Source organism: Marmota flaviventris, chromosome 11, assembly GCF_047511675.1.
Source record: "Marmota flaviventris isolate mMarFla1 chromosome 11, mMarFla1.hap1, whole genome shotgun sequence".
In the NCBI taxonomy this organism is placed as follows: domain Eukaryota; kingdom Metazoa; phylum Chordata; class Mammalia; order Rodentia; family Sciuridae; genus Marmota; species Marmota flaviventris.
In genome coordinates, this window is record NC_092508.1 from 31,483,901 (window position 1) to 31,497,710 (window position 13,810).

Here is a 13,810-nt window from a genome sequence, read left to right on the forward strand (position 1 = left end):
TGAGGACAGTACACTGATCTGAATATTACCAGTGAAGGATCTACCCTCACAAACAAAATTAGGTTTAGAAAAAGCTTTCATGTCATGCCCAGCCTCAGATTTGCTTTCTCCCCTCTCAGTTAAACATCAGGTCACAGTCTTTCTTGCCCAATTCTTCTGTCACAGGAGAAACTTCTTTGAGCCAATGAGTATTCTATTATTACAAGATCAAAACTGAGTGAAGAAGGAAATGCTTAACACAATGAATAGCAAACATAAGAAATTCAGGTGACAGTAGAGGAGATATTAAGCTTACATAAAGTAGGCCATTACCCAATGGATCTGAAAGGTACCTGGAAGGTCCTTTGTCCAAGATCCTCTCTCTCTTTTGATCTACCATCAAATATAGAAAGAAGTAATCTCTCTGAAGACATCTGGAGTAGTAGAAATGGTACCAGACTATCCCATGGGGCTCCTTAATCTGTGTGTTTCCTTCTGGTTCCCAACCAAAGGCCAAAAGAACAAGAAGCATAATCTTCTACATAGTAGAGACTCATTCTAAGCATTAACAATTACCCTGTTTTGAAAGATGTATTCATTTTCATTTAACAAACTTTTATGGGGTCATTTCATTTGTTTGTTCTGAGGGAGAAAAATGAAAAGAAAGATCAGGAGTGAACAAGGAAGGAGAGAGAAAGAGACAGAGGGACAGAGAGATTGAGACAGAGGCAGAGACAGAGAAAGTTGCCTAAAACAGCAATTCTCAAAATTGGGTACAAGAAGGTCAAGCTTTTGAAAATGTTAACTTTTGGATCCACCACCCAAAGATTCTGATTCAGTGCAGCTGGGGTTATTAAGTACAAATCCGTGAGCTACGTGATCCAGTGTATTTGATTACAGGTGGTCCTTGACCACACTGAGAGTCATGCAAGACAACAACAGGATGTGAAGGTCAAGAACAAGAAACCTAAAGTGAAAACCAAGTAGATTGTGGCTATGAATTGGTTAACCAAGAACCAGAAAGACCTCTGTGAGCCAGGTCCCGGTCTTACCAGGTGATAGCAACATATAATGACAGGGGTGTTTCACCCACATTTGCAAAATACTCCACTTGATGCCACAGTGGAAAGCTTCAATTACCATGAAGGCAGATCAAAATGGCTGCAAGGGGCACAATGACAATCCTGGAGTTGCCATGGCAACTGGAATAGGTGTGAGTGGGGCTGAGAAAACCCTGGGCAAGAAAAAGGAGGTGAAGAACCTGGGTTAAAGAGCATGCCATGTAACATTTATAGGACGACTAAGTCTGTGTTAACCCACATTATATCCTAAATCGGAGAAATCAAAAAGGAAAAGGAAGAAATCTTCCCCAAAATGGCTTGCAGGAAATTAACTGGTGCAAGGCTGACTTATTTGCCCTTTAGTTTCTTTCTATTTTTTTTTCACAGTACTTCTAACATTGGAGACACCACACCGTGAACTAATCAAAACCAAACTCATACAACATTCAAATGCAAGGATGATAAAGACAACTCTTTAAAACAACCACCAAACACTTTTATTTAATTAAAAGTATTATACATGTTGTTGCATTTTCATGGAAAATATTGAGTTAAAAAACACCAACAATGTTAGTTTTCAGAAACTTTCATGCACCCCATTCTGCCAACTGCTGCTTTCTTCTGTCTGTGGCATTAACTCTGCATCTGTAAGGAATTGGGCCCCTGGAACTGGAGCTTCTTAGAAGGTCATGCCTATGGCTTTCCTGGAGTGAGCCACTGTCTTGACAACAGTGTCCTGTCAGGTTAACACACATACCCCAGTTTTGGCTTCCTTATAAATCACTGAAAGAAGCTGGTATAAAACCTCAAAGCTCATGTCAACACCAATTTAGTGCATCTGAGTACTGCCACAACCTCACCTAGTTTCTAAGCTAGTTAGCAAGTGACTGTCTTCTACCTGGTGTATTAGTGTCCTGAGATCCTCCACAAACTTCCCCCAGAACCCATAGTGGGAAGACACTGTCATATAGTGTTTATATTCAAACCATTACCAAATACACAAAAGCACATGTAACCTTCATGCACAATACTATTTTAAAAAATACATATTGGTACAATATAACCTTTGGAATCACTGGCTAAAACATAGTCAAGTGAATGTTTTTTTTAAAAAAAAAAAAAAACTTCATGTAATTATATATTTGCTAAGAGAAATAACACAGAAAAAAAATTTAAAGATCATTTCAGCTACAAACATCTCACTCATAAATACAAGGTGTGTACAGTCTAGTCCTCTCCCTTTGCACTGTCATTCCCTTAGTTCACTGATCCCCACATCATAATGCTGTATCCTCACATCACTCCCAAGTGATTCTTTTGCTAAAATTGGGTCTGATGTGATAGAAACATCTTGGCTCCATTTTCTTGCTCCTTTGATTTAAAATGTAGTATGTTTAATGTGAGTTCTATATCCAGCTTTATGTTAAAGCAAGGCAAATTCCTCTCCAGAATACACCACAAATTTTTTTAAAATAGCTGGATAGTTAAAAAGGAAAAAAAAAGTTAAAATTGTCTCAGCTCTTAGAAGTTGAAATACAGTCTTTCTTTCTTCACAAAGGTCTCTCAATTGGAATAAAATAAGGTTGAAATTGCTTTTCACATTCTGGCTCTGTTGGGGGCATTTTCACATAGACCCCTGTTGTAAGAGGGCTTCTTTTCTTCAACTGTCAAACACAAAAAGAAGCAGTAATTATTATCAAAGAATATAGAAGCCACTTCTAGCCATAATATTTCTCAGCACCTATTGGGGTCCCTACCCCAATGAAAATGAATGTTCACTGTGAACAGAATTAGAAAGTCCAGGAAATTCTCTTGATTCAGCTATTAAATTTCATTTTAGATAAGTAATTCTGAAATTTTGACATAAAAGAACAGCCATTTTCCCTAGCTGGAAGACAGGGAAAAAAGAAAAAAAAAAACAGGTTTTGAGAAAACTTCACAGAAAACACCCAGAATGCCTACAATAATAGACAAGATCTTGTCTGTGGAGGAACCAGGTTAATAAGATAATCAAGTTTACCTATGCTGTAGAAGAGCTCCATGTCTTATCTCCAGTCCTCGTATGCTTTTTATTACTTTTTCTCTGTCTGCACTAGTTCCCAGGTTTTTATCACCTTGGTCAAATGAGGTCCAGTCTGATAGTCTGTGTGGTACTTTGTAGCAAATGAGTCAGGAAGAGCCCATAACAACAGAACATCACTATCATGTAGGGTAGAGGCTCTTTGAATAGTGTGTCTTCATGTGCGTATGTGTGTGGTGGAGGGGGACAGCAAGAAGAGGAGGAGAAGAAGGAGGAGGAGGAGAAGGGGAAGGGGAAGGCAGAGGAGGAGGAGGAAGAGGAAGAGGAGGAGGAGGGAAAGGGAAAGGGGAACCAGAAGGAGGAGGAGGAAAAAGAAGGAGAGAAAGTGGATTTGTGATGGGAAAGTCAGCTTTAGGCAAAGGTGACTGAAACAAACTGTTAGGAATCCTGACAGGAGTCCTGATTCCATACCTCTCTCTCCTCCACCATCAACCACTGTAGTAAATAATAACGGGGACTTTCATTTTCTGAACTGGAGACCAAGACATCTATGTATGTTAGACTGGATAACAGAGGCAGCTACAGCTCAGACAAGGAGGGCATAAGTATGGCATCAGAATATGGTTTCCAGGCGAAATACAGGACATTTAGGAGGAGAATAGAAACCCATCCAGGTGATCCTCACTAGCAACATGTGGCCCGACATAATCTATAAGTATTTCAGGGTTATTAACTCAAGTACAAATGTCATGAAGGTAAAGAACAAAACAGCTGCCCCATATTGTTCAGTTACTCAAACTGAAACCCTGTTCAGAAGCACACAAACATTCAATGTCAAACACACTCATCTGCAATCTTAGTCATCCTGAAACCTCAAAGGCCAATGCTTAGTGCTAGTGTGTTCTTTACCACTGTCCTTCCTCTTCTTCATTTATTGCTTCATATATTTTTTTTTTTTAAAAAATTGAACCTGACACCAACATTTGGTCAGTAGATAACACTGAAGATGACCCCATTAATCATGGAGCCTGGTCAGTATCACACTCACCATTTTACTCAAAGAAACAGCTGTGACGAGGAAGCTGTAAAAAAACAACCCCGAACTAACTGCTGCAAGGATCCAAAGAAGAAAATCAGAATCTGGGCATGGTTCTGGTTCTGCAACAGAAAACAAAGCAGAGCCTCCCTGAGATAGTTTTAAACTTTCAGGCCTTACTTCCCCCAAGAGTTAAAAGAAGTTGGAGCTTCTAGATCTTGCAGTTTAGCCCTAAATTGTATTGGTAAGCCCACAGATATGACTACGTCCTCAGAGTGTTAGATCAAAAGCACAAGGCCAAACTTCATGATGAATATAACAGAGTGAGTACTATATCACTCTGTTAGCAGGAAAAAAGCACCTTCCCCAACTCATCTGCTTTTGTGTTCAGATATTTAAGTCACCACCCAAAATTGTATGGGAGAGAACACTTAAGGAGAATTTTCATAGTCCTAAAATGAATCACCTTGAAATTAAGGAACAAACTATTTTTGTACAAAGACAGCAATGCAAAGTGTCAACTTGGTGAAGTGGCTTTGCTTACCAATGACATAAATCTGGGTTCCGTTGCCCAGGCCCATATAGTATGGTGGTGGGTACATGAGCTCCACCTTGCAGATGTACAGCCCGGTGTCTGCAGTCCTCAGTCCTTGGATAGTGAGATTCACCTGGTTTCCACTGGAGGTGCCAGTGCAGCTGGAGTCATCTAGGAAGGTCAACTCATTCTCCACTGTGTACGTTGTGGCACAGACCTCAGTCACTTGACTGGCTATCTGCCGCAGCACTGTCACCCGGACCTCGGTGGCTTTGTGAAAAGCTGCATACTCACACACAAAGCTGGCAACTCCCCGGCTGCTGGCCAGCACCACCGCAGGCTGGGCCACGTGCATCGCTAACATGGAAAGGCCAAAGGAAACTCAATGAACTCAGGTGCATCCCTGGCCTAATCCAAGCACCTGGCAAGGTTTATCTTTGATGAGCCCCCGCCGGCTTCACCTCCCAGTCCGTAGCTCCCCCTTCAACAAGCCCACCACCTTCCCTTACCCTCTCCCTCACCATCCATCCCCTCCATCACTCAGCCGTCTTCCAGCTATGCCCCTTAAAGATGGGTCCTCAATGGGATATAATTTCTTGAAGACAGGTAGTCATGGCAAGAAGGGCGCTAATGTGATAAGTTAGAGACCTGGCTCTATCAGAAAATATGTCATTTTGGAAAGTCACTCCTCCCCTTCATTTTTTTCACATATAGTAAGATGGGGAGTAGACCACACAATATCAAAGTGCCTACATACTCCAGAATCCTAAGGTTATAATAGAACTACACAGCTCAGCGACTCTAATATGAGTAGTAGGGGAATTTCTGGAGGGTGAAGCACAGAATCTTGTCTAATCTCTCAAAGCACACCTCAAAACCTCCTGCTGCTTATCTAACTGACCCTGTACCTCTACTACCCAGGAGCAGCAGAACCTGGCCTCGCTGCACTGCCCAACCTCTTCCCTGGCTTTATTGCTGTACCATGGCGTGTGCTGTTAGATGAGGAAGCCACAGAGCCAAGGGCACCAGGTTGTTTCCTCTCTGGGTTGAGGCAACCCTGCTGTTAATTTCTGTGGGCTTCCCCGGCCACTATCACCACCTCTTCCACCCTCCCTCTCTCCTTCACTTGAAGGCTCTCCTACTCTTTTGTTCTTCTTCTACAAGATAAGGGAGGCCATTTCTCCATACAAAGAGGCTTCCAACATCTAAAAAACAGTGGCTTTATGTCTAATTAGCCTTTTTATAATTAATAAAGCCTCTCTCCAGTCAATATTGAAAGTGATACCCAAAATTTAAGTTAAGCAATGTCATTCACTCATCAGCTCAAACACTTTGATGCTTTACTAACATGGATTGCAAAAGCAAATAAAATTAAAAAACATTCAATGTCCTCCATTATGCAGTTCCAATCTTCCATTTGGGGTTGGAGTTTCTGAGATACCCTTTTCTGTCTATAAATCACCCTGTAGTAGACAAACTAGTCCCTTCCCCCAAGCACCTATACAGGACAACATTTGTCCTCAGGAAAGACAACAATATGGCAGCAGCCATTACCATTGCTATTCCAGCATCCCTAGCTGATAAGACAAGAGTTGCCTTCCCAAACTTTATTTCTTCCTATCAGAGATGCCCTCTGAGCATCCTTTGCCCTACAGTAACTCCACTGCAGTGTTTAAGAAGTTCTGCCCCAAATTAACTTTTTTGTGAGCTAATCATATCTCCCCTCTTTTCTGCCTCCAGTGTCTGGGAGCAGTAGGTATATACTGCCCAATGAACTCTTGATTGTATCAACTCCAAGCCTAAACAGGACCAAATTTCCTGCCCTCCCCCAGGTGAGCTTGTCCTTATCATCACTAAATCTGGTCACATTTTTATCCAACATGTGAGGAGCCTATTTACAGGATGAGATAAATTTCCTAAAAAGGAAATTGAAATACTTCCAATGGCATTAATCTCAACATATTCAAAATATAAAAAATAAGAAAGTGTACATGACTATTTCGTTTCCAATAAAATTTAAATCATCAAATATCTTTTGAGTACCTCCTTCATACTAACCACACAGTTTTCTTAACTAAAAATATCTGGAGAGAGAGAGAGATAAAGTTGAGATTCAATGGAAGTACTCATCAGTTCAAGCCATGGAACAAACTGGGTACCGATCTCTAAAGAGCTTTATTTTATCTGAAACTAAAGGTCTGCCTCTGAAATGCACATGTAGGTCAGGCAATTGAGCATCTTACACCAAACAAGATTGATGACTTCCTTCCTTCCTTATTTCCTTCCTACATTTCTCTCTTTTCCCTTTTCCCTTTTTTCTTCCTTGCTTCTTTCATTTTTAATTATTTTATTTTATAAAATTGGCAAAAAAAAAACCCTATAAATAATTGGCTAACTGGTTAATAAAATCAACAGGATCTGCTTTAGGACCTTGAATTGAATAATGAAGGCATTCTTCCCAAAATTTCCTTAAATTTTAAACAAGTTAGCTAATTAGCGTATAAAATTAATGAATTAAAAGACCTTAAAGCTTTGAATTGTATAGGAAAGAAACACTTCCTGTGATTTGCCTAAATCCATTTTTATAAGAGGGAAATCTTGAAATTCCCTGATACCAAGCTCACATGCATTTAGGACTTTGGATGTTTTTTTCCCTTTTAAATCATTGAATTTTAGAGTATTTTTTTTCCTAATGTTATTGAAGTGTCTGAAATGGACCGTGTCTCCCAAACCAACTCACATGTGTTCATTCAGCCCCTGCTAAAAACCTGGTACTCTGCAATGAGCTATAGCTTTGCTTACTGGCTGCTTCCAGCTGTCCCCTGCTTGCCTCGGAACACAGAGCCACCCCGGCCGGGGGACAGGAGATTCACCTTTACCTTTTGTTTCTGCTATAAATCACTGCCCTGAACTGCTGAAAGAAATGAAACCCAGGTGGGAGAAACACCTCCTCCACCTTCATGCTCCAGAAATCTCCACTCACCTTTGGAGAAGATGGGGATGAAGAGAAGAGAAAGCAGGGCAGTGCAGGACCAGGCCCTGGGAGCTGGCTCCAAGCCAGCCTCAGGCCTCTGGAATCCAAGGCAAGCCATTGCTTTACAGGAGCTACGTCCAGGTCCTTAGGAAGCAGAGTGAGACCTTTCAGGATCCTGAAGCTTTGAAATATGTTTGAACCCACACAGATTCAAGGACTTTTTATAGACAGCTTTGATCCCAGGTGTGTATCACACATGTGCACACCCAGAAGGCGCCTGAATAGAAAGCCTTTTTGTTTTGGTTTTACGAGAAAGGAAGTCGTGGGTTTAATACTACGTCGAAAAGACAACCTCAAATACTCAAAGTAAAACTGAACAAAACAAGCCAATCCATGGATGGAAAAAAAATGTATTCAATTTGAAACTGAAGCTTCATGTTCACTTTAGGGATCTGGATAAGTTAAGACTTGGAGAATTTCCTGGAGAGCAGGGTCCCCCTAAATCCCAATTTTATCCATCTTACCAGCCCAGTCATTTCACTGACAATCCCAAACTGCTAAGCTGTGGGCCCTCTGAGCTAAGGACAGAATTTGTCTGTGGACATCATTAATAAGAACTCTGCTTTCAGTCTGTGAGGCACCATCTTTTTAAAGAATCCTTTGGCATACTCTACAAATAAGAATTTATTTCACCTAATCCCACTTAGCACTTTAGTGAAAGAAAATACCAAAATCACAAGAAATAAACCAAAAAAGAGGCAGGAAAAATTGTCTCTGGTTTTGCAGATTAGGAAATAATCCAGATATTCTTAAAAGCCTACTTGAAGACAAAATGGAATTGGAAAAGTCCAGAAAAAGTTAGCCAAAATGATCTAAGAAATTAAAAACTTCCATAGAGGATAGATTTTTTTTTCTAATAAGAATTTTTAAACATAAAATACAAAAGCTAAGGACAGATACAACCTCAATTCTTAGACTTATAAAAGCTAGATTGGGGGGGGGGGTGGCTGGGGTTGTGGCTCAGTGGTAGAGCCCTTGCCTACCATGTATGAGACACTGGGTTAGATCCTCAACATCACATAAAGAAATAAAGATATTTAAAAAAAAAAAAGCTTGATGGGACAAAGTTTCATCTAATAAATTATTAGATGGAAATCTAATTTAGGATGCTAAATTTGTAGAATATTTAACATTTACAATATTTAAGTATTTTATATTAACAAATTAAATATTTCAAATGCATTGTTTAGAATACTTAAAACATCGAGGACTCCCTCCTTCAATCCGGGGAGCATTCATACATTTCAATGATGAAGGAAACATCTACTGAGAACCTATAACATGTGAGGAATTGTGTGCACTTAGGATGGGCTGATGACAAGACAAAAACAATCTTGTTGTGAAAAGACCGTTACAACACGCAATATGGCATTTGCCAACTGCATTTCTTCCGTGGCTTCCTGTTCTCCTCCCACCTCAGCACAGGAGGCTCCTGTAGAACAGGAACCTAATGCTTCCCTTTTCAGCCTATCTTCCAGCCTTACCTCACATGCCCCCTTCCTCTGCTTCTCATTTCTCCAACATGCTTCTTTCAAGGATCATCACTTCTACTCCAGCTCCCTACTGCCTGTCTTCTCCCCTTATTTCCTTTTCCCCTCCTTCTCATTCTCCAGTACTTACTAAGCTGTCACCTCCTTCAGGAAGCTTCTCATGGCCTGCCTCTTCAAACTTCAGCCAAATGCCAACAAGCAATTGCAAGCCCTGATGGTCACGGAATAAGGGCCAGACCCAAGGCAAGGCACCGGAGATTTAAAAGGGGAAAATATATATTCCTGCCCTCAGGAGGAGCCCACAGCAATGACAGCTAAACCTATGATTGTAGTAGATTGGGAGAAATGCTAGATTTGAGGTACTGTACTGGACACAGAGGAGTGGAAGCTTTTGGTTTGGTTTGAGGACATCAGAAAGGGCTTCTTAGAGGAAGGAAAGTATTCTTCCTGAGCTAATTATTAAGGACAAGCCTGCCTATGTGCTAAGGTTGGAAAAGGACAGGAAGAGCTCATGACAGCCAGAGGACAAAACTAGTAGGTAGAAGCTGATGTCCTTAGCAGTCAGTGAGGGCCAGTTTGAAGCCCAAAGAGCAAATTGGCACAGTTGAGTTCTCATTTTTAGGAAATTCCTCCTTGCACAGAAAGGAAGCTTGAGCGGGTGGATTCAAGAAGGAACAAGCTGTAACTAGGGAATGTGGCCCAATGGATAAGTGCCCCTGAGTTCAGTCCCAGATACTCCCCCCCAAAAAAGATGTAACCAAGAAAACAAGGAAGGCAGCTACTGGTACCCCAAGCACCAAAAGTTGGAACACTTTTTCTGTAAAGGGCCAGATATTATGACATAGACCATATAGTCTCTGTTGCCCCTTCTCAACTTTGCCACTTCAGGGCGAAAGCAGCCGTAGATCATACTTTCTAAAATGGGCATGGCTACATACTAATAAAACTTACAAAAATAGCTAAAGGCTGGATTTGACCTATGGGTTATAGTTTGTCAACCCCTGGCCTAAACTAAGGTAATGGCAGCTATGGAGATATTGTCCCTAAGGGACTGCTCTGTAAATCAGTGAGTGGAAGGATAAATTTAGGGTGACACAGATTTATGTCTTGGGAGGCATTATGGTGCTGTCAAGAACTGAGCAAATGTTTGCAAAATTTTGTCTCATAACACCCATATAAGAAAAGAGTCATTATTTTCCCTGTTTTATTTTTTTTAGTTTTAATTTTTATTGATTTTATTTTTTAAATACATGACAGTGGAATGCATTATAGTTCTTATTACACATATAGAGCACAATTTTTCATATCTCTATATATAAAGTATGTTCACACCAATTCATGTCTTCATACATGTTCTTTGGATAATGATGTCTATCACATTCCACCATCATTGCCAACCCCCTGCCCCCTCCCTTCTGACATTGACAGTTAAAATGACTCATTCAATCCTCTACAATAGTTGATGGAACCAAGATTTGAAGCCCATGGTTCTCTTAATCACTACCCTAAAGTAAAGGCTTAGATAATGCATGTCACATGTAGAAAAGGTCTCGTATGATGTCTAGGCACTCAAACATAGAAGAATCCTTCCCTATTACAGAGTTGCTGAGAAGACAGAACTACTGGGATTTAGAACATGGAAAGCATGTGACGTGAACCTGATGACTTCCATTTGGGCATGTTGAATGTATGGTATCTGTGGAGAGATCCAAAAGCAGCTGCCAATAGGAATCTGGAGCACCAAGAGATAATATCTGAAGATATTAGCTTAAGCAACCATAAAGCTACTGATGAAAATTTGGCAGTCCAAGTCATCAAATGAACACTCTGTACCCATTTGTTAGAAGAATAGATAAATGAATGAAAACAGTTTAACACAAGAAGAAATGAGTTTTGTAACAGGAACTTTTTTAAAAATCCTACTAAGTTCCCTAATTGTGCTTTTATGAAACAATTTCTGTCATATCAAGAAAATTCAATGGTTGTAAAGACCACTGGATGAAAGAATGTTGGTGGAAAAGATATACTCACGTATAGAACCCCCATAGATTATTTGCTAATTACAAACGAGAAAAGATAATTAACTTAATCAAGTGATCCACCTGAAGATCACCCATAATGAAACATTATGATATCATGTACCTCCAGATGCACTGCACTGAGGAAGACATACTGTCCCTATAGTATTATTGCCAATATTATTTAAACTGATAAAGAAGAAATAATCTGACACATCTATGGTCTGCATTACTATAGGCCTGGAACTACATTTCCTCAAACCTGTTAAAATCATAAAATATTATAAGAGAAAAAGGCTGGAAAATGACTCTAAAGAGGAGTCAGGAAGAGTGATGATTCAAAGTGTGATCCTTGACTGTGCATATCCGTGAATCTTGTGAAAATCTGAGAATGAACTGTATGTGATAATAGCACTGATTTAATGTTAATCCTGAGTCTGGACATTGTATTACATAGAGAAATATCTTTATTTTTAGATGATACTTAAGTATTCAGGATTTAAGTAACTCACAAGTGATTCAGTAAAAAATGTGTGTGTGTATATGTGTGTGTGTGTTCGTGTTGGCAGCAAAAGAAAAAAAAGAATAAAAGAACAGAAAAAAATGTTTACAAATGATAAATGTAGGTAAATAATATATGTGTATGTGTATGTTCATGGTACTATTCTTAAAAATTCTTTGTAAGTGTGAATTTTTTTCAAAATAAAGGGTTGGAAGTAAAAATTATAAAATCAGCTATTAATATGCTATAAATACCACAGGTAAGCAAACTGAAATGTAGGAAGAGCAAGTGACTTCCTTCGTGGTTATTCTTCATCTCCTTTCCTCAGACCCTTGCTTCTGGTTGACAGGTCCCTGTGAACCTCTTCAGGGTTCCCCAGTAGGTTAGTTTCTGGGAGGGCTTAGTGGATAGGAGGCACAGCCAAAGATCCAAAAGCCCAAGGATGGAGTCAGGGTATTTTTATTCTATTCCCCCTAATATTCAGGGCCTTGGATTCTGGTAGTAACAGTGCCTCTTCACAAGTACAGCTCCTATAAAGTGCTCACCCCCATACTCTTTCTATGATGCCAGTTCTCACTGAAGTCTGGTACCACTCTTTCCTCCCCTGGTCCTTCAATTCCAGCTGTATTATCAGCATTCACTGTTGATAGTGTCCAGGTGCATTACCATCCTCACCCTCCTTAATATCTCTCAAAGAAGTACTCTCATTGAGTCACTTATTTGAACCCCCTTTTTCCTGTTGAAATTTTTATTGATCCATTCTTATAATTGGCAAGTGACAAAAATTAGATTTAAGTCTTTGTCTGAAATTTCTATTGATCCATTCTTATAACTGGCAAGTGACAAAAATTAGATTTAAGTCTTTGTCTTCTCATTTCCATCCAGTACTTATTTTTCCCTGTAGTCTTATGAACAATGATAACATGTCACATGATCCAGGCTTGTATTTATTACAATAATTTGTATATAATTCTGTCTCCCCTACTCCAAATTCTATTTCCATGACACTTGCACCCACATCACACACATGGTATGTAACCAGGGCCTCCTTTGTACATAGCAGGTAATGGAGAATTTCTGTATTTCAATTTAATTCTCAAGTCTTTTTTTATTTGCTCTCATATCTCATTTCCAGCTCTCAAAAAAGTACTAATAATTAAGGAGACAATCAGAGGACTTAAAAGCACTAAAGAACCGAGCAGACTGGAGTCAGACAGACATTAAGTTCAAACCCTGGTCCTGCTGTTCCTAGATTTGTGATCATAGATGACATTTTTTAGTTTCTCTAATCCTCATTTTCCTCATCTGTAAGATCAGGCTACTTATGATAACTATCTTATGGGGTTATTACGATGATTCCGGGAGTCTATGCCAACAAATTAGTGAGTATTATGCTTAAAATATAGTAAATATTAAATAGTAAATATTAGCTTATATATTAAAGACAATGTTATGGATCTCAACCTTCAGTAATTGTGTAAATCCCCTTTTTATTATCATCTCTAGTGAATGGATGACATATTAGACTAAAAATGGGTACTATTCTAACACATACTTATTGAATTTCTACCCCATCAGTGTCACCATCAGTTTCTAGAGCCAAATAGCTTATTATTTCTTACCTGATTGAGTCTAAAAATCTCACAATTCAAGACATAATCTAAGAATCATGTATTGTGAGCTCTCACATTGTTAAGTTGTTGAATATTCAAATGTCCAAGGATACCATATTCTTGGATATTTTCATTTCAGGTAAGGAAGGGGAAAATCAATTTTTCACTTGCTTTTTACCTTTCAATTTTAACAAAAACCGTGGTGGTAGAGGAAATGAGCAAATAATTTGCTAAAATTAGGACTCGGGGATTCACTGTGATTTCATTTACTCATTATCTTCCTAATCCTAACAGCTCAAATAAACCCCAGATTGGTTTTATAGTACTCTTAGTGGTTACTGGATTTGAAAGATCTCTCAACATTTGCATAATTCACAGTGGTGTCTATGGTGAAGTGTCTTCAGAATTCCAGATGAGGTACAATTTGGGTAGGATAACTGAGTTGTCTTACTAAAGTGTAAAATTCCTCCATTTATAAAATTCAATCTGAATTTAATTCAATTTTTTGGATCTCTGAACCAT

General features: G+C 39.3%; 1 protein-coding gene across 2 annotated transcripts; it reads right to left on the reverse strand.

Moving 5' to 3' along the window:
- Positions 1–1,514: 1,514 nt before the first annotated feature.
- Positions 1,515–7,831, reverse strand: Ctla4 (cytotoxic T-lymphocyte associated protein 4). 2 transcript variants are annotated; one of them, XM_027942055.2, is made up of 4 exons: positions 7,615–7,831; positions 4,641–4,988; positions 4,109–4,218; positions 1,515–2,704 (listed from the first exon to the last, which is right to left on the reverse strand). In XM_027942055.2, exons 1-4 carry the CDS (start codon positions 7,721–7,723, stop codon positions 2,591–2,593), a joined length of 681 nt encoding a protein of 226 aa, XP_027797856.2. In that variant the 5' UTR covers positions 7,724–7,831; the 3' UTR covers positions 1,515–2,590. The 2 variants fall into 2 exon arrangements, with proteins under 2 accessions (XP_027797856.2, XP_027797857.2); XM_027942056.2 differs by lacking the exon at positions 4,109–4,218.
- Between the last annotated feature and the right edge of the window lie 5,979 nt (positions 7,832–13,810).